Source organism: Panthera pardus, unplaced genomic scaffold, assembly GCF_024362965.1.
Source record: "Panthera pardus isolate Hobbes unplaced genomic scaffold, ASM2436296v1 HiC_scaffold_11, whole genome shotgun sequence".
NCBI lineage: Eukaryota > Metazoa > Chordata > Mammalia > Carnivora > Felidae > Panthera > Panthera pardus.
In genome coordinates, this window is record NW_026526666.1 from 4,969,469 (window position 1) to 4,988,901 (window position 19,433).

Genomic DNA, 19,433 nt, shown 5'->3' on the forward strand with positions numbered 1-19,433 from the left:
AAGCACTTTGCGGTGTTGATGGTGTTAACCTTAAACATAAAGGTCAGTTACTTTACCAGTAAAATGGGTTTATTTGGGAAAAACAGAACTGTAACTTGAGACATGCAAGCTTTGGCAAAAGCATAGGCGTGCCCAGCAAGCAAAGGAGAGGAACGTTATTTTATGGAGAAGAAGGAGGAAGTGGAAAGAGGTTGTTTTTAATGCAAGTCCAGTGGAGACAAGCCCAAGTCTGGGCTGCTGACCTTCCCATTGGCTGAATTGCAGGGTAGTTGATTTCTTGCAGGAGATGTAATGTACATCTTTTCCTATTGGGGTCTGTGATTGGAGGTTCTTGCTTTAATTGACTTGAGTAGTAAAGGCCGTTTCTCTTAGCCTCTCCTTCTACCATCCAGACTCCACGTTAGTGAGGTTTCCTTTTATTAATTTGCACAATGGCAAGATCATAGGAGAAGAGACCACTGGATTTGGAAGCTCAGAAATTATAGCTGGTACTGATGTAAGCCTAAATCTCTAAATGTTAGCTATTAATACTATCTGCTGGGATGGCTCACACCTGGGAAGCCTGTGGTTCCCTGGGGAACTGATGTGTGTGGTGATGAAGCACTTTATCAGGTCTCACTGGCACGGACCCCTCCTTTTCCCAGGAGGCACTGCAGAAGGGGATGTAATATAGTTTGATCGTTGGTTTGGGGCATTTAAAAAACAGTAATGTGAAGAAAAAGTGCCCCTTCATAGAGTTTCATAATTTGGTAGAAAAATATCTTTTAAAATTCTTGTTAGAATGGAGTGAGGGGCGCCTGGGTGGCTCAGTCAGTTGAGCGTCCGACTTCAGCTCAGGTCATGATCTCGCAGTCCGTGAGTTCGAGCCCTGAGTCGGGCTCTGTGCTGACAGCTCAGAGCCTGGAGCCTGCTTTGGATTCTGCATCTCCCTCTCTCTGCCCCTCTCCTGCTCTCTCTCTCTCTCTCTCTCTCTCTCTCTCTCATGATGACTTTTCTTTCAGATGCTGTACCAAGGACTTGGAATTATTAACTGTTTACCATAACACTCCATTAACCCAAAGCTAACTCAAATGATTGCTTTCTTCCTAGCCAACAAGATGTCTGTTTTCTCTAAGAAAAACAGTTAAATCAGAGACCCTTTTTAAGCATCGCACGAAGATAAGTTTGAAGAACACTGTCTGAGGGAAAAATAATTAAAATCAAAATAGAAAAGAAGCAATTAGCAGGAGTCTGGAAGAGAACAGGAAAAATAGGAGGAAGGTAGCATCCGTGATGTGCTGTGTCGGTAAAGCCAGAGCACACCCTGCAAATACGACTGAGCCGGCTGGGGAGTGCACTGCAGGGCACATGGAGCTTGAAAGGAATCCCATAACCTGGAGGGTGGTCCCATTTCTACCACCAGCTCCCCACCTTTGTGAATTCAAACAAGCCACTTATTTTCCCTAGTCCTCATTTTCCTCATCAGTAAAAGGAGGGATCCTTTAAAGACATTTTCAGCCAAAAAAATCGTGCTACTGGCTCGTCATCTGTGGATATTGTCTCTTCGGCAAAATTTAGCTTGTGGTTGGTCTGTTTCTGCATCGTCTCCCACACAGAGCATGCCAAGCTATTACAGCAGGAGCAAGAAGATGGAGGAAGGAGGGTGAATCTGAGAAACTGTATTGGTGGTGATGGGTCATGTCGGATGAGCGTGCCTGGAACGCTTTTTTACTCGCCATGAAGTGTGAGCCAGGATTCCTTATACTGCGGAGTTTTGTGTTCCTCCTAGAATCCTTTTTTTTCACCTGGGTATTTCCAAGTTATTATTTCCAGGCAGGATGACTCTGTGAGCACTTTGAAGATTTGTTAGGAATGAGTTGGCGACTTTGGCCAGATTTTTAGTTCTTTTTCCTTGGAGAAAAGGAGGATTAGCTAACAAAGCATTTTGCGTCCTGGGTAGGTAATGGCTTGATTAATGTGCTTTGACTCACTGCCCAAGTAAGCAGCTGATGGGAGCTATAAACCCAGGGTCAAACTTGTATAAATTAGCTACATCCCAGAGAGGCAGTGTGTTGGAGTCTTGAAGAGCAACTTAAGTCCCTCTTAGTGCACCTGCCGTGTAACACAAGTGATTAGGAAGCGAGAAGCAGGTGAGCTAAGTGAGATCCAGGGAGGCCCAGATCATCAGTGTGAGTGTTTCAGCCAAGCACTGTCGGCTGCGTGGGGTAGAATAGAAGGGGGATTGGAACAAAAGTTGCGATGTCAGTGATTGAAGCTCGTGTCTGCCCTTAACTGGTACACTCATGGGTAATTCACTTAAACTTTCTGAGTCCCAAGGCTTATGCTTCTGTAAAATGGTGCTGGACGAGACCAGCAGATTCTCCTCTTGCCGGCTGCCTCGTTCTGCTCTGTCATCAGCTGACGTTTGTGTCTGTGCTGCCGCCTGATTTGGGATCTACTGTCAGCACCTTCTCTTCTCCACCAACCCACCAAAACATCCCGTGGCATGTGGGGGTGCAGTGGGCTCTTACACCTCTTCCCCCAGACCACTGTGGACTTCTGAAACACTGTGATAGGCAATGTATTATGGGTCCTCCGTAGTAGTGGTTTATAACAGGGTTTGGTTTTGTTTGCCATAAATTCTTTCAGAGTCCAAGGGAAAGCCATGGGCCTTCTCAGCAGAAGAAAGTTTCTACAGACACATTCACATAAGACTGCAGGGAGTTCATGGACTCCAAAGGCTCTCAGGCTAAGAACCCACGCCCAAGAAAAATACCATTATTCTGCTTCCAAGCTTGTAGAGGATGCTGTTCTCTCCAGGAAATGCTAGGGGCCGAAGGTAAAGGGGACATTAGGAAACCCTGAGCCTCACGACTGGCTTGGGGACTGTGGTATTGAAGCAGTGAATGAGCTTGGATGCCACAGTCTCCTTGTTGAGACAAATGCACCACTTCCTGGATGACAGCTGTGTCCTGTGACCAGTTCTGTGTCCCCTTCGCTAAAACGGACAATGTCTGTGAGCTTTTGGTTTCCAGCCTGAAGTGGGAACGTAATACTGTCTAGCTGCTCTCTCTGTGATACGGTGTGAGTAAATTTGCATGGCATTTCTCCGAGAAGGACACTCTCTAAATGTAACAGTTCTCAGCTTGGGCTAGTAAAGTAATTCTGTCCCTGCCAGGGTTCATCTCCTGGAGATCACATTTTCATACGTCATGAGTGTATTAGCTTCCTTTTCACCGACACGCACCCTGACCTTTTTCATCCCCTCAGAAGATCGTTCTGGGGACGACCAGTTACCAATGTACTCAGTCTGTTGGATGCTCGTGTCATTTTGTCATTTTGGCTTTTCCGGGGATAAAGCATTCCTCTGGCCGAGTTGTCAGGACCGTGTCCCCTGTCAGGTTTGTCTCCCCTTGGTCTTGGGTGTAAAGTGGCTGAACTAACAATAAGCACCAGCTATGGCAAGATTGTTTTTTGAGTTCCTTGGAAATATAATAGGTGATGAAAGTGGAAACAGTTTTCTGATGCTATTTTGTGTAGAACAGCTATTCTATCATAAGAAGAAGAAAAAAAAAGCTCAAAACATCAAAGTTAAGTTCCTTTTGTCTCTCCCCTACTGCCTCTCTCCCCAGTTCTCAGGGGCTCTATTCAATATTGAGCATCGTAATCAGTCCCGATTTGGCGTATTTCGTAAAAGCAGGCTAATCCGTTTGTGGAAGTCACTGATTTTTTTATTACAGTCGGTTCAGCGTTTGAATGAATATAATCAGCCTTACGTTTCAGAAACAAAACGTATGTTTTCCATTTTACAACTTTTTATTAGTAGCTTTCCTGGCAAACACAAAGTAAGTAGAGCAGTGTGATAACACCGCATATACGCTCTGCTTCAGCAGTCAGCTGTGATCACTGAAAGGGCGTCTTATTTTTTCTGCATCTCTGCCCACTCCCCTGTATCCTGGACATTTCATTTCAAGTGAAGCAAATTCCAGACATACCATTTCACCTGTAAATACTCCATTATGAATATATTAAAGCTGTAAGAGCTCTTTGTAAATTTATTCCCAATACCAACACCTTAAAAAAAAAAAAAACCACAAGTAAGTTTCTTACTATCAAATATGTAATCAGCATTCATGAGTTCCCAGTTGTGTTATAATTTGTTTCTGTACCTTAGTTGACTTGGGATTCAAGTAAGGTCTGAACGCTGGTGTTGGTTGAGACATCTCAAGTCTTTTGACTTGGCGGTTTCCTTCTTGCGTATCATTCTTGCTATTTTTGTCATTGTTGGTAAAGAAACTGGATCATATGTCTCCCATAGTTCCTATGATCTGGGCTTTGCTGACAATGTTATTCTTATTTTTTTAATGTTTATTTGTTTTTGAGAGAAAGAGAACAGAGCGCAAGTGGGGGAGGGGCAGAGAGAGAGAGGGAGACACAGAATCCCAAGCAGGCTCCAGGCTTCAGGCTTCAAGCTGTCGGCACAGAGTCTGATGCGGGGCTGGAACCCACGAACCGCGAGATCATGACCTGAGCCGAAGTCGGATGCCCAACTGACTGAGCCACCCAGGCGCCCCTGATAATGTTATTTTTAAGGAAATAGGAGTCATGCAAGTATGTGATTTTTAAAAACATGTTTTTCAGCCTATGTAACATCTCACTCTGTGCTGAAGACTGTGCAGCTCTAGAGTTTGCAGTTTAATTAGGCAGGAAAATTGAAGCATCAGGAGATGTCTCTACATTTTTCTTCTTGCTTTCTCTGTTGGAAGACGCCTTGGCAAATTGTATGCAGTGGTGTCACTTGCCCACTGCTGAAACGAATGGGGCTGGAACACGCCAGCCCATCTTCATCGGCAACGCCAAACAGTTATTTTGGGCAGAGAATGGGGAGAGCAGTTTTTCCTGTTGAATCTGTAAGTGGGAAACTGGGGTGATTGAATGTATACATCAAACCCCTTGGTCCCAGTGCTCCCCTCTCGCTGTCTGCATTCTCTTGAGGACTGTTCATTCCAGTGGAAATAGGATCACAGAATCATCTGCGGGGGGGGGGGGGGGGGGGGGGAGGGGGGGGAAGAATTCCTGGAGTCACCTGGCCCCATCAGGTAACCTTAACCAGGATTCCAGCATCAGCTCTCCAGAACAAAGCTGTTTGTTAATTTCCGCAGCCCACATTCACCCACCGTGCCTTCTAAGTCTGCTTTCTCCCTCGTCCTTCAGCGAAACAGATTATTAAATTGCGTCTCTCTCTGCAGTGGGAGTGTGTGCCTGTAAACATATATGTGTGTCTGTGTAGCTCTTCGGTTAAGATTAATTTTGATTCCTCCCTGCTGTCCTGTATGGTGCCTACACCCAGAGACCCTGTTCAACTATCTGTATATAGGAATGATTTTTTATAAAAAAAAACATGTTTTTAATGGGTGAATTTTGACTTACAATGGGATTATTGTGGACTTTTTTTTAAAGCTGTCGTGTGTTACGATTAATTTTATGCATCAACTTGGCTGAACCAATAGGTACACAGATACTTGATCTAACATTCTGAGTGTTTCTGTGACAGAATTTTGGGATGAGATTAACATTTAAATTTGTAGATTTCAAGTGTCTGGGTGGCTCAGTTAGTTAGGCATCTGATTTCGGCTCAGGTCATGATCTCACAGTTTGTGAGTTCAAGCCCCATGTCGGGCTCTGTGCTGACAGCTCAGAGCCTGGAACCTGCTGCAGATTCTGTGCCTCATTCTCTCTGTGCCCCTCCCCTGCTCACTCTCTCTACCTCTCTCTCAAAAATAAAATAAACATTAAAAAAAAAAAAAAAACAAAAACCTGAAGGCTTATACCTTTAAATGGGTAGATTTTGAGTAAAGCAGATTGCCCTCCATAATATGGATGGGCCTCATCCAATCAGCTGAAGGCCTGAACAGATTTCCCTGAGTAAGGAGGACTTCTCCAGCAGATGTGCCTTTGGACTGGAACTGTAGCATCATCTTTTCTGGATCTCCAGTGTGCTGACCCACCCTGTAGATTTTGGACTTACTAGTCTCCAAAATGGGTCAATCCCTTATAGTAACTCTCTTTCTATATACACATCCTGTTGGTTTTGTTTCTCTGGAGAATGCTGACAAATGGTGTTGTGGGGGTGGCGGAGTGGGGGGAGGACAAGTAAGTATATGCCCTGGGTTTATCTGGCTGGCTGTATTTGAAGTGGTGTTTTCTATTAAAGAGATGGGAAGGTCATTGGAGAGGCCATCAGAAAAAATTGAGATTCTCCTGGCCATAACCCTTCTAGCAAACTTTCAATTTTTGACCTCGTCTGTTTCCCTTTCTGAGCCTCACTTTCCTGTCTGTAAAGGAGTTTGAGCTAAGGGGTTTCCAGCTCTAGGATTCCATGAAATACAGGTGTGGAGCATTTGAGCCAGCTGTTGACGAGGTATCTGAAGACAGTTCTGAGGACTTACCAAGTGCAAGATAAGAAAAGAGGCTGAGGCTGTGTACCAGGTAGTGGTCGTGGTACAATGCCAAGCAGAGTGGAGGAAAAATATGAACAGAGGGGATACTCTGTGCATCAGGTAGGACATTCGAATCGGTTAAACATAAACCATGGACGAGTAAATGCCTGCCTGAGAATCTACCTTTTGCGACTTCTCGTCTGATGGCGGATGGTCTAATTTTGAGGGCGCTTAGAATCTGTCTCTGAATTGCAGTCATCCTTATTTTTTGCAGCAGGAGTAGGGTGTTGGTGAAGGCTTGACAGCTGTGACAAGCTGAGGCCCCTCTGGCCAAACTGAGGGGCCCCAGCACAACCAACAGACAGGAAATGCCTGACCCCAAGGACATTCATGCTATTCTTGACTAAAGAGATTGGAAGGCGTCTCAGACTAGCTCTGACCACTGGGGTTGTGAATTGATTTCTCTGTGGCCTTGGTTTAAGCCTTTCTCTTTTTTTCAACCCGGGCTTCCCCCTCCAGGTTAAAAGAAAAAAAAAAAAAAAAGCAGTAACCACAAGGAGGAAACCGTGTTATTTTAGCTTCTCCTGTCTGGACAGTACTTGGTACTTAGCTGCAGTCATCTTCTGGCTTTCTGTGGGAAATGAATGTTCACCTCATGTGGCAGCCTGCCACTCAGGAGGGTTGGCGTTTTGGGTTGGGCAGTCTGGGTGTGTGACTGGGGAAGTCAGCTGCACCCTTTGGATACGGACACCTTGTCCCAGATCACCGGAGGCATCTGTGCAAATGTGGTAGGGTGGATTTCTTTGCCCTTGCCTTCTTGCTGACCGCAGGCTCTCCCGCAAGGCGGCAGGACCCTGCTGGTCATATCCCCTGAGAGGCTAGTGCTAGTTGACTGTTTACTCAGTTGATGCTGAGGACTGACAAATGATTAACCCCCTGGAATCCCTGGTTAGACCCCAGTTATGGTCATGAGTTCAGCCTTTTGGACCGCAGACTTCAGATTGTTTTTCCAGCATTCTCCCCCCGTCTGGGTGTCTTGGCCCTGCCTCTGCTATGGAAACCCTCCCCAGGGAGCGAGTGGTGTGCAGGGGGCGTGGGAAGTGAAGGCTGGAGGCCTCGGACCGGACCGCCGTGGGGGAGGCGGGGAGGCCGGCCAGCCCGCGGGGAGGTAAGGAAGGCACCCTCCAGAGGACTGGGGGACAGGAAAGGCGCTGCAGCCTGGAGGAGGCGGAGTGGGAGCCGCTCCTGGCCCTCCGCCCAGCCGCTTCCTTCCCCTGACATGACAGCCCCGCTGCCCTGGCCCCTGGCCACCTGGCAATGGCCATGGCACATGACTCCCCCGCCCGCTGGACCTGGGAGGGGGAGGTCTGTGCGCAGGCCAGCCCCCTCTGCCTGCCCAGGGCCCCTGGGGGGCCGCGCGCACTCCCCCAGGTTCCTGGGGCTCAGCACCTGCCAGCACTCCTCCTCCCCCCCCCCCCCGTTGGGGTCCCCCCAAGGCAGGGGGCCAGTCCGAGTCCTTACTCCACCTAGGAGCTGCATCACCTGGAGCTCATCTGCTGAGCCTCGGCATTCTTGACACATAGAACAGGGTGGGTGACCCTCCATGTCTGCCTCGAGGGATCATGGGATTATTGGAGTCAAATGAGCTGCATCGCCCAGCAGGAGACGTCTCACCACAGGTGCCTGGGAGCACCTCGCTCCGCTCCACCCCACCTGCCCTGGCCAGCGGTGGCATGACCCTGTGCCATCCGTGCCAGATGCCCTGGAGAAAGACAGCCAGTGCTTGATCTTTCAGGAAGGTGAGGGAGAGGGGTGCGCTTGTCTGCCCCCCACCTCCCCACTCCCGGGAAGTTCCCTCAACTCTGTGAAGTGGTGGGCCTCTTGCTTTTGGAGAGGGCTAGGTTTGCATAGAGCCCCAGAGGGGGCCTCTGGGAAAATGTGCCAGTAAACTCCGGGTAAATTCTAATTTCTGTCTGTGCTACTGGCCTCACTTCCTCTTCCCCCAGCCTTTTCCCTCCTTTCCCTCCTTTCCTTCCTTCCCAACATCCTTTATCCTGTTTACTTCTACTCTGTAGCATTATCCTCAAATTGATGTGATCAGTCTTTGAAATGGGGTCGAGTTTGTGTGGAAGGCACGTGAGCATTTTCATAGTGACTTTATAGGGTAACGAACATTACCCTTTTTTGAGTGGGGAGGTTTGGGATAGGAGTAGAGGACATGAAAATATTGCAGGTTCTAAAAGCTAGGATTTGAGCAGCCTTGGCCAAGTTGACTGATCCCATCCTGAAGTGATCTGCACCCAAGAGAAAGGTGTGGGGGGAGGGGGTGGGCATTTGGGGAGTTAACCGCTTGCTGTGCTAGTTGAGGAAACAGGCTGCAGCTGAAAATGTCTAACGAAGCTGACAGGGGTGCCTCGTTGGATTAACTCTCCCGTGTACCGTATGGCAAGCTAGAAGAGGACTCAGGTACATTCAGACCCAGCCTGGCTCCAGAGGGGGCAGATACTTAAAGTCACACAGCACAGTGGCTGTGCTGGCCAAAAACCTGGGCTCTTCCCCATTGCTGCTAGTGCAATGATCAGAAATAGATGCAGAATTAATCTTGTCTGCCTGACTGCTCCCACCATTACCTGTTTGGTTCCCCCCACCCCACCCTACCCTTAAACTTCTAACTCTTCTGCCTGGGAGGAAGCTGTCCCTTACACACAGTGGAAGTCAGGGTTTACTGAGCCATGCACCTCATTCAGCTTGCTTATACATTCTGAATACAGGATCCCTTCTTAACATCCCCAAACCAATATGGAACTGAATCTTCTTCCCTCACCCCCTGCTCCCCCAAGCAGCTAGCCCCTCCCTGGTGGACGTGTCCATAGGGTGGGCTGTTCATTAATAGAGCCTTTAGTTGCCAGGCCAAAGGAAGCTCTGCTTATAAGACTATACCATTTATTATGTCTCTATGCCTACGGCTTTTACAAATCTTATAGGATATAAGGAACAAATCTAACAGGCCAGGCGGTACCATGCTTGTTCTTACGGGTGCAGAATCTGAGGATGAGCAAGGTTAAGTAACTTGCACTAGCAGAGTAGTGGACGGAGAGGAGAGGATTTGAGCCTCGGGCAGTCTAGCCGCACATCTGTCACGGGGCCCTGCTACCCATTCATTATCCACCCCTTGGCCTTGCCCAAGAAAACACGTTGCTAGCTTTTATTTTGAGAATGAATGGGAAAGGAGTTGGAACAAAAAGTGCTTACAGCACTATTGATGGACACTTCAGTTATACCGCAGTGTTTAGATAACGGGTCTAAAGATGAAGTCCTCTCTAGATGGAGACAGACACAACTTCTGTCCTTGTCTTTTTGTGGTTTTTAAAATAATTGTAGTCTTTCCTTTAATGTGTTTTGTCACATTAGAGACAAAGTTGGCTTTTTTGCTGATAAAAAAAAATGTATCTTTAGTGTAGAAAATACAGATGTTCACAAAAAGGAAGAGTGACCCCAAGTGACACACTAGGCTTCTGGCTAAGAAGATGGGCCCTGGAATTCTCTACTGAGGGGCTCAAATCTCTGTGGTGCCCCCGATGACTTATATGACCTTGAGCTAGTCACAGTTTCTGTGCCTGTATCTTTGTCTCCGGAGTTGAAGATCATACCCTTCATCATTGGGTTAAGATTAAATGATGTACAACCCTTACAAGTGGCCAAGAGATGGCTGATTAGCAGCTCAATAAATAATGTTCTGGTTTTCCTCTCTGAACCTGTATATGTGTGTGTAGATATACATATACTAGTATGCATATACTAATAAATGAGTTTTTTTTTTTATTTTTTATTTATTTATTTTTTTTTAATTTTTTTTTTCAACGTTTTTTATTTATTTTTGGGACAGAGAGAGACAGAGCATGAACGGGGGAGGGGCAGAGAGAGAGGGAGACACAGAATCGGAAACAGGCTCCAGGCTCCGAGCCATCAGCCCAGAGCCTGACGCGGGGCTCGAACTCACGGACCGTGAGATCGTGACCTGGCTGAAGTCGGACGCTTAACCGACTGCGCCACCCAGGCGCCCCTGAGTTTTTTTTTTTTAAAGAGCAGCTAGTTTTCACCTAACAATATATCATGACTGCTTTTCCTTACTTCTAAATAGCCTTCTCTGTTATTTGATGGCTGCCTGGGACCCCATGATGTGAGGGCATGAATGGAACTGAATCCATGCAGATTTCCAGGTCTGCTCTAACATTCATGCACTTGCAAATAAATCTGAGTAGATATTGCACCATGAGTGGTGTCGCTCTAGGTGCCAGGAGCTTCCCACCCTTTTTAGAGCACACCTAATCTTCCCTGTCCTGGTGCAAATGAGGATCTAGGCATGTTCCCTTCGGGAGCTCAGAACTTTCTTCATTCTGAGTGTGGCAGCTGTGAACTTCTATATTCCAGCCCCATCTGGGGAACTCAGCCTCTGCCTCTCTTCCTTTCTCCCGCTTAAATCTATACAAACTATGTTTCTTTGCTTAGTATCTCTGGTAGGAATTATCTCTTGGTTCCTGAGAAATCGCAAATCAGAAAGTACTCTCATTCTGTGTTTGCTCTGAGGTTACTCAGAAGGTCTTGTGTCCTTTTTAAAAGGGTTTAGAGGTGAAATGCTAAGCTTCAGCTCAGCAGGGAGCCTGATGTGGGGCTCAATCCCATAACCCTGGGGGCTGAAATCAAGAGTCAGACGCTCAACTGAGCCACCCAGGCATCCCAGAACCTGCATTTTGAACTGTATATATTCTAAAGGAGCTCAGCAACATTCCTGGACACTGCTGACTGAACATCCTCAGACAAAGCCGTTTTCTTATGATGTTTAAGGGACAGGCATGAGTTTTCACTCTAATCTAGGGAATATATCCTCACCTTTGAGAAAGGATAGAATTTGCTACTTAGGGCAGTGAATCTGCCAAAATTATGGTGGTGCCCCTGTGTCTGAGGTATGCTGGAAACGGCATCAGGACTTCAAGAGAAATAATCTGTGTATTTCATATTAAAAATAGAAATGACAGGTATATTCTCGTGAGGATCAATTTGTAAAAAACTCAAGAGTTATCAATTCCTCTCTACAGTGTTTTCCAAAGCACTTTTGTTAATGTTTCCTTTGGACATCCTCCCTGGAAGAAAGGCTAAGTAGCGTTGTCCTCCTTGCACTGATGAGGACACTAAGACACTAAGACAGGTGAACTGACTTGCCTTGGGCCTTGGAGTAAGGCTGGCAAGAGCCTACAGAACCAGGGTTGCCTTGGGGAAGTCCTCTCAATAGAGGCAGGAAAAGCTCCCAGCCAAGGAAAGAGCATCTTGCTAGTTCAGATGCTGCTGAGGCATGGAAAGAGCTGGACACTTCAGAGTCTCAGTTCAAGATCTTTGCTGCCTTGAGCTGAGCTGTAGGAGTGATGGATGGCAGGAGCCCATTAGTTTTGGCTCAACTGCTCAGTCTTGGCAAGGGGCCTTTAAACCTGATGTCTAACAAAAGGTTTAGGAATCCGATGTCATTTTCTTCCTGCAGTTCACATGTTGGCCTGTTCTGTAGAGGGGTTACCAACTGTGTGAGGGTCATGTTCCTGTTAAGGGCTTTCTACAATTAAAGTATATTATATAAGGCAAAAGATGTAATGAGGTTATAGAGATGGCTTCTAATATAGAGGGTCCCTGTATCTGCCTCCACCCCTAGCTGACCTGCTACAGCTTGAATTATCTTGACTCACTGCTCGTAGGAGAGCGGTAGGTCCTCATTGGTTTAATGAGGTTTTCCTGCTTAGAAGTTAGTCTAAGGCTAACAGGGTCTTCTTTTTGAGCTTTATGTTTTCTCAGCTGAAAACTGGGTGCAGCCACCATGAAGGCTAAAAAGCCATGTTGATAGAATAATCCACTTCAGATACGGAAGCAGATTAACCTGTATCCAGCGGGAGTCGGCATGTTAGCCTCAGAGTGCCACTGTTCCTACACAACCCAGACCAGCCTCCTTTGCACTCAGTTCTGTGCATCTTAAAATGAGAGGTGGAGCAGAGATTTGCCATCTGGGGCATGGAACTCTACACGTTTTCTTGGACTGTGCCACTGATTTTCATGGAAATCCATGCCAGATATGGTGAGGGCAGAAGGCCAGACTGACATGACCTTTATCTGTGTTTTGTCTGGAACAGGGGTCCCTGGTCCCGTCCCTTGTCCTGTTCTTCCCGGATGGAACAAGAAGATAAACAGGGTGTGTGTGAAGCCCAGGACTCAGAAGACGAGGGGATGGGCTCTGATTTTGAGAACTCTGAAGACAGGGAACGGGACCCAGAAGAAACGGGAATGGGCTCTAATTCACAGGATGCACTCAAGAGACAAGACCACCCAGAGCCAAAGATGGGCTCCAACCCACAGGATGCAGCTCTAGGAAGGGACCCAGAGGCGAGGGAACTGGTGTCTGACATCTGCCCAGGTGAGGACGAAGCTGGCATTTCCTTGGAAGTTGTCCCACTCACCATCATTTCTAGCTCCTCTAGAGTTAGAACCAGAGGTGGCATTCGTTGCGGGAGAGTCCTTTAGTGGACACCATTAAACAGATTCGGTGCCACTGAAAGCCTGAGGAACAGCCTTTTCTTGAGTCCAGCTTGAGGTGGGCTGTAACTGGTTAACACGGGTGAAGAGGGTAACTCACTGGCGCGGCACTTTACAGTATGCAGAACACTGCTATAAATGAACACCTGGAACCACACGAGAGGGAACACAGCTAGGATCAGAACCTACCTCATCAGGGTGTTGGGAGAGTTCAGATGAGTTGTGCATAAAAACTTAGCACAGCTCTGAGCAAACAAAGCATCCAGGTGTTTACAGTTACAGTCATCATCTTTGTTTGTAGATAAGTAAACTCAGTGGTAAGTGACTACCCAGGTGCATGTGGATAATGCCCAGAGGGCTCAAGGCCTCTGCTAAGTCCCTTGCTACTCCTGACCTGGAAAGAGTAAGTGCTGGCCCTCCGTCCACCTCCTTGGCTCCACCTTTGGGCATTCATTGCTTCATACCGCCCTGTGCGTGCCTGGGGGATAGAAGTGAACTCAAATACCTTATGGCCAAGACTGTGGAGTTACATTCCTTCCCCTGTGACACATCCTGGACTTCCTGCTGCCCTCCCCTGCAGTGTGCACAAGCACGTGGTCTTTTCATATCCTAGTAAGCTTCCGGAGCGCCCTCTGCTTAGAGATGGCCACCAGAGACGGACAGGTGTGCGTTTTGAGTCAGTCTCTAAGCTCTGGGCCCTGCGCTCACTCCCCCTGCCCGGACTAAATAGTAAAGCCCTTAAGTTGGGGTTGGTTGTTGTTCCACCCCAACAAATTATAAAAATCAGCCCATTACCTGGTTAGGACAGGTGGTCTTTTCTTGTGGTTGGCTGAACTGGTCTTGTCTTTGGAGGCCAGGGCCTGGAAACGCATTGGGAGCTGCTAGAGTGAGTCAATCTGTCCCTAGATCCCACAGAGCCCCACCTGCTCAGACTTTACCATTTCAAGCCGACTGTCAGGCCTTCAGATGTGTACCATGGGTGGGGCGTGGGCCCAGAGACAGCTGCTGGAAGAACTGGCCCCCCAAGGGAACAGGTGAGTGAGCCTTTCCCAGGTTTCAGAGCCCACTCTCAGGTAGGCCTTCCCCAGGAGGTACCAGGTGGGAAAGAGGCTGGAATCGTGGGGGCCCTGGAGAGATAGGCTTGAGAGTACCTGGGGAAGGGGATCACTCCGTGGCCCACACTCTAAGAGGCTGGCCTCCTCTAGGTTTACCTTTGAGCGCCAAGTATGGTCACCCCCCACTGCCACCTTTTCTGTTGCAGAGGGGCTGCTGAGTGAGGAAGAAGGAGCTGCTCTCCGCGAGGAAGAAGATTACCCATCTGGTGTAGCTGAGATGGCGATGTTCCCGGGACTGTCTGAGTCGGACAGCATTTCCCGCAGCCCCCGGGAAGAGGAGGAGGAGGAGGAGAGCGCTGGGGAGAACCCGCTAGACGAAGAGGAGCAGCCGCCCCCTCCCATGCTTCCCTGGCGGCGGCACCTCTCCCTGGGGAGTCGGCACCGGAGCGACAAGCCTGCCCACCGCCGCTTCCGCCGGCTCCACCATCCCATGGCCATGGACCTCGGGGAGCTCGACAGCCTGATGGCCAGCATCATGGACGCGCCCACCATCTGCCCCGACTGCGGGGAGAGCTTCAGCCCCGGCGCCGCCTTCCTGCAGCACCAGCGCATCCACCGCCTGGCCGAGGCCGCCGCCGCTGCCAGCCTGGAGCCCTTCGGCTTCGCGGGCGAGTGCGGTGCGGTAGTGGGGATGGTGGGCGTGGGCGTGGCGGGGGGCTTTGGGGCGGGGCCCGCGCTGGCCCGGCCCCCGCGCGAGAAGCCCTTCCGCTGCGGGGAGTGCGGCAAGGGCTTCAGCCGCAACACCTACCTGACCAATCACCTGCGCCTGCACACGGGCGAGCGGCCCAACCTGTGCGCCGACTGCGGCAAGAGCTTCAGCTGGCGCGCCGACCTGCTCAAGCACCGGCGCCTGCACACGGGCGAGAAGCCCTACCCCTGCCCCGAGTGCGGCGAGGCCTTCAGCCTCAGCTCGCACCTGCTGAGCCACCGGCGCGCGCACGCGGCGGCCAGCGGCGCGGGGGCGGCAGCGCTGCGGCCCTTCGCCTGCGGCGAGTGCGGCAAGGGCTTCGTGCGCCGCTCGCACCTGGCCAACCACCAGCGCATCCACACGGGCGAGAAGCCGCACGGCTGCGGCGAGTGCGGCAAGCGCTTCAGCTGGCGCTCGGACCTGGTGAAGCACCAGCGCGTGCACACGGGCGAGAAGCCCTACATGTGCTCCGAATGCGGCGAGACCTTCAGCGTCAGCTCGCACCTCTTCACGCACAAGCGCACGCACTCTGGCGAGCGGCCCTACGTGTGCCGCGAGTGCGGCAAGGGCTTCGGGCGCAACTCGCACCTGGTGAACCACCTGCGCGTGCACACGGGCGAGAAGCCCTTCCGCTGCGGCCAGTGTGAGAAGCGATTCAGCGACTTCTCGACGCTCACGCAGCACCAGCGCACGCACACGGGCGAGAAGCCCTACACGTGCATCGAGTGCGGCAAGAGCTTCATCCAGAGCTCGCACCTGATCCGCCACCGCCGCATCCACACCGGCAACAAGCCGCACAAGTGTGCGGGCTGCGGCAAGGGCTTCCGCTACAAAACGCACCTCGCGCAACACCAGAAGCTGCACCTGTGTTAGGGCTGGGCCGCAGGGAGGCTGCCCTGGGGGTGGGGTGGGGGGAGCATGCGGGGAATAGATGTTCTGGGGATAGGCCATGTAGAAAGAAATGGGAAGGGGCGGGAGGGGCAATCGGAGAGTGACGGGGGAGTCTTTTGGTGTTAGGGGGTCTTGAAGGGAAGGGTTGACTAAGCGTTGTTTGGGGGTGTTATATTTTGCCTGCCTCCTCCCCCAGGAGGGCACGCTTGGGGGAGATGTGCTTGAGCGCGAAGACTTCTTCAGGTGCACGCAGTAGGGGGTGAAGAGCACAGGGGCGGGGTGGGGGGGAGCAGGCGCTTTGAGGACCTTGAAGAAGGGGGGGCGGGGTGGGGGAGTGAACAGGATGGCAGGCAATAGGGTAGGTAGGGTGATGATGGCCTGTGAAAATCGGGAGAGGGCGTGGTTAGAGTGAGGATTATGGGATAAAAGGACGGTATGAATAATTCTATCCTGGTCTCACCAGGCGTTAAGTCAGTGTTGGAACCCTGCCCCCCCCCCCCCTCCCCAACAGCTGTAGTCCCATGAAAAGTAGACGAAACCTTGTCGATCCTATGGGGGAGGATATTTTATATATTCTCCCCTTCTTTTCTCTGAGCCACAGTTAGCTGCTATTTTGAGGCATCCAGGAGAAACTGGGCAGGAAAGCTACACACTCTGTTTTCAAACGCAACACTGAAGTTTAGAAATGCGTTCGTAACTGGTTTTAAGATGACCTGGGTAAGCTTGGTCCTGCCCCTGGCTCTTTATTACTTCCTTTAAAATAGTCTAGCTCCATGCTAGGTCAAGGTGGTCCATGTGGAAGTCCGGTGTGTGCCAAGCCGGGTATTTGAGGTCTCACTTGTGAGATTCTAAGTGCAGGAAAATGAAACAGTCCCGGCTGTGTGTGACTTTCCCTTTCCCAGGTCAACATGATGCTTGTTTCAGACCAGTGACCTGCTACAGAAGTCAACCAGCTCAGAGTTTTGCTAGCCTTACATCAGAAATCCGGGAAAGCAAATGGTCACATGTTGGGGTACAAGGCTTCTTTGTCTCATTTGCCTTCACTCTGTATCCAGTGCACCCCTCCCACCTTGGTAGTAATGGAGGAGGGAATAGAACAGCCACCTCTATCCATTTTGATACGGGCTTTTGGTCTGAGTAGAAATTTCTTTTTGTTACACAGGGAGGCACAGTAGAAAGCTTAAGGCTTTACACCTGGAGGGCACAAGCAGGGAGAGGTGTAAATGCAACATTGCCAAATAGCACAAGCAATGAATGTTTTCTGGTTGTTATATGAATGCCAAAACAGCACTTTTATATTTGTAAAGTGCTTTATGCTTTTTAATGATTGTTAGTTGTTTCTCACATCTTTGTGAGGTAGATCAGTATTATGATCGTAGGGAAGGCCTGGGGACAAGAGTACAGCAGGCTGTTCTGAAGAGAGGCTGATGACCGTAGGGATAGGTACGGCCTGACCTTTTGTGCTCTCCAGCTCAGCTGCTAGAAGACAACCTGTCATGATTTATGTAATAAAGACACTGAAAATTCTTCTGCTTTATGGAAAACTTAAGGCTAGTCTAGAAGGGCCAAAGATGTCCTTGTTGACAAAGCTGGTCTTTGTCACGCAATTAGGGTGTCTTAGGTTTGTTGTATTTCTAGTAGGGCTGTAGTTAGATGACTGTTAAACAGATTTCGGTTACCTGTGCTGAAAATCCCGCCCCTGGTTTAGCCTCTAGAAGTTAGAGTTGTGGAAAGCAGTGTTGTTTTCCTCACCAGTGATCGTGAGTTGTCCTGTACCTTTCATGGAAGCATCTTCACAAGCTGTTGGACGCACTTGAAGGAGAAGAAGAAAAATTGCAAGATTGTTTTTATGGTTTTAGCAAAGTTTCTGTGGATGCTGGTATTTTATACTTGATCAGTTGTGTTTTAGCCAAGAACCTCTTTGGGGACTGTAGGAAAGCATGTTTCTGTCCTTATGAAAACACTTTCTTAAAAAAGTCTTGAGACTTCTGGGCTTAATGTAATGCCTGTCGATCTTGCCCTCTTAATCAGTTTATTGTCGCTTACAAATGCAAATAATACAGATTTTCAAAAGATAGATAATTTTGGAAGACACTAATTCTTTATTTTCTTTTAGTACTCGACAGCACTATGAGCAAAGTAAATGTGCATTATTTATTCTGACTCTTTACTCTGAATACTAAGTGTGTAGGATTCCTCTGAAAAGAATATAGCCGATTTGTAGGTAATCGTATTCCTTTGTGTGTGTGGTTTTTGGTTTTTGTTTTTTTTCCCATGTACATCTACCTCTTCCAGCCGTTTTAAGTTCTCTCAAGTTCGTGCCTATGAAATCTCATCTAACTTTTGATTATTCGGGGATTGATCCTCCACTTTATGGGTTATTTGGTGTTTTGCTGCCACTGCATAGTCATCTATATTAGCTAGGTTATGTATGGATGGCTTTCAAGAAAGAGGTCAACAGGGAAAGGAGATTGAAGCTAATATAACTTAGTGGCAGCGGAAATCTTTGGATTTCATTGACCTCTCTTGGGTGCCATGGATAAGAGAGTCAGCTACTCCTTCTGTATCCCTTTTGTGAGCAAATCCCTTAGCAGAAGAAAACAGTCCAGCCACCAACACCCCCACTCTCATGGTGCATTTAAAACGTGATTCCACTCTTATAATTCTTCAGGGAACAGAGCTGCATTAGGTGACTCGAAATGCGGTCAGGAGATTGTTTCTCGTATTTAGTTTGAGAATTGTTTTTCTTCAGCCAGCGCTTGTTAACTGTGGTTCACCCTTAAAAGTGTTACTTTGAAGATTCCTTCCATCAACTCATTAATGATGGCGGAGGCAAGTGTATCATTTGTTTCCTGGGGAGTTTGGTCAAGTACAGGCTGCTCTTTACTTGGCGAAGCCAGGAGCAGTTTAAATAGGTTAAATGGCTTGACGAAATCTTGAGTTCTGAGTTGGAAAGAGAAGATGAAAAGTTAACCCCTTGAGCCGTGTGGTCTCTTCAGGATCAAGAGCCTTGTACATATGTGAAAAGTACAGATTAAGAACCTGTGTTCATAGACAATCTGAACTGTGTTTCTGAAGTTTGTGCACATTTTCCTTCACTGTAATGTTATTTTACAGCTGTTTGTTAAAATAGTGAATAATTTAATGATCCTGAAAATAACAGTTTTTGTGTGTGTGCTTGTATATGTGAGAACTGCCTTATTTTCAGGTTGTTTTATTTAATGATGGTTCCTTGGACAGCATTCTGGTGTTCAGCCACCAATATGGAATATTTGTCATTAAATCCATATCAGTCTTTCCCCATGTCATTCTTTTCTTCTTTGTCATCCATTGAATGTCACTCAGATCAGTATATGGAAGCTATGTTGGTAGAACAGGGGTCAGCAAACTACCAAACCTAGGCTGCCTCTTTTTGCAAGTAAAAATTTTTGGGTGACAGTCATATCCATACAACCTTGATTACATATTGTCTGTGGCTGCTTTTGCTCTACAACAGCAAGGTTGAGTCTTTGTCACAGAGGCTGCGTGGCCCAAAATCCTAAAATATTTACTCTCTGGATCTTTACAGACAAACTTTGCTGACTCCTGTGTTATTAGAATGTTCAGGTGGATCCTAGATCATCCTGGAACTGGCTGATGTCCAAATACTCTGCCCATTTTAACCAATAATTCAGCGGGGCACTTCTGTACTAATGGGACTTTGGGGTGTTGGGAGGATGTTAATGCAATGCCACTGGTATCGATATCCAA

At 48.4% G+C, this 19,433-nt stretch overlaps 1 protein-coding gene across 2 annotated transcripts in view; it reads left to right on the plus strand.

The window, feature by feature from the left end:
• Positions 1–18,986, plus strand: part of ZNF697 (zinc finger protein 697) — a 29,991-nt gene extending 11,005 nt beyond the window's left edge. For both annotated transcript variants that reach the window (XM_053890649.1, XM_019458019.2), the window contains exons 2-3: positions 12,590–12,870; positions 14,251–18,986. In XM_053890649.1, the coding sequence (XP_053746624.1) occupies positions 12,627–12,870; positions 14,251–15,665 (1,659 nt within the window). In that variant the 5' untranslated portion in view covers positions 12,590–12,626 and the 3' untranslated portion in view covers positions 15,666–18,986. The remainder of the gene's footprint in view (positions 1–12,589; positions 12,871–14,250) is intronic.
• Positions 18,987–19,433: the final 447 nt, after the last annotated feature.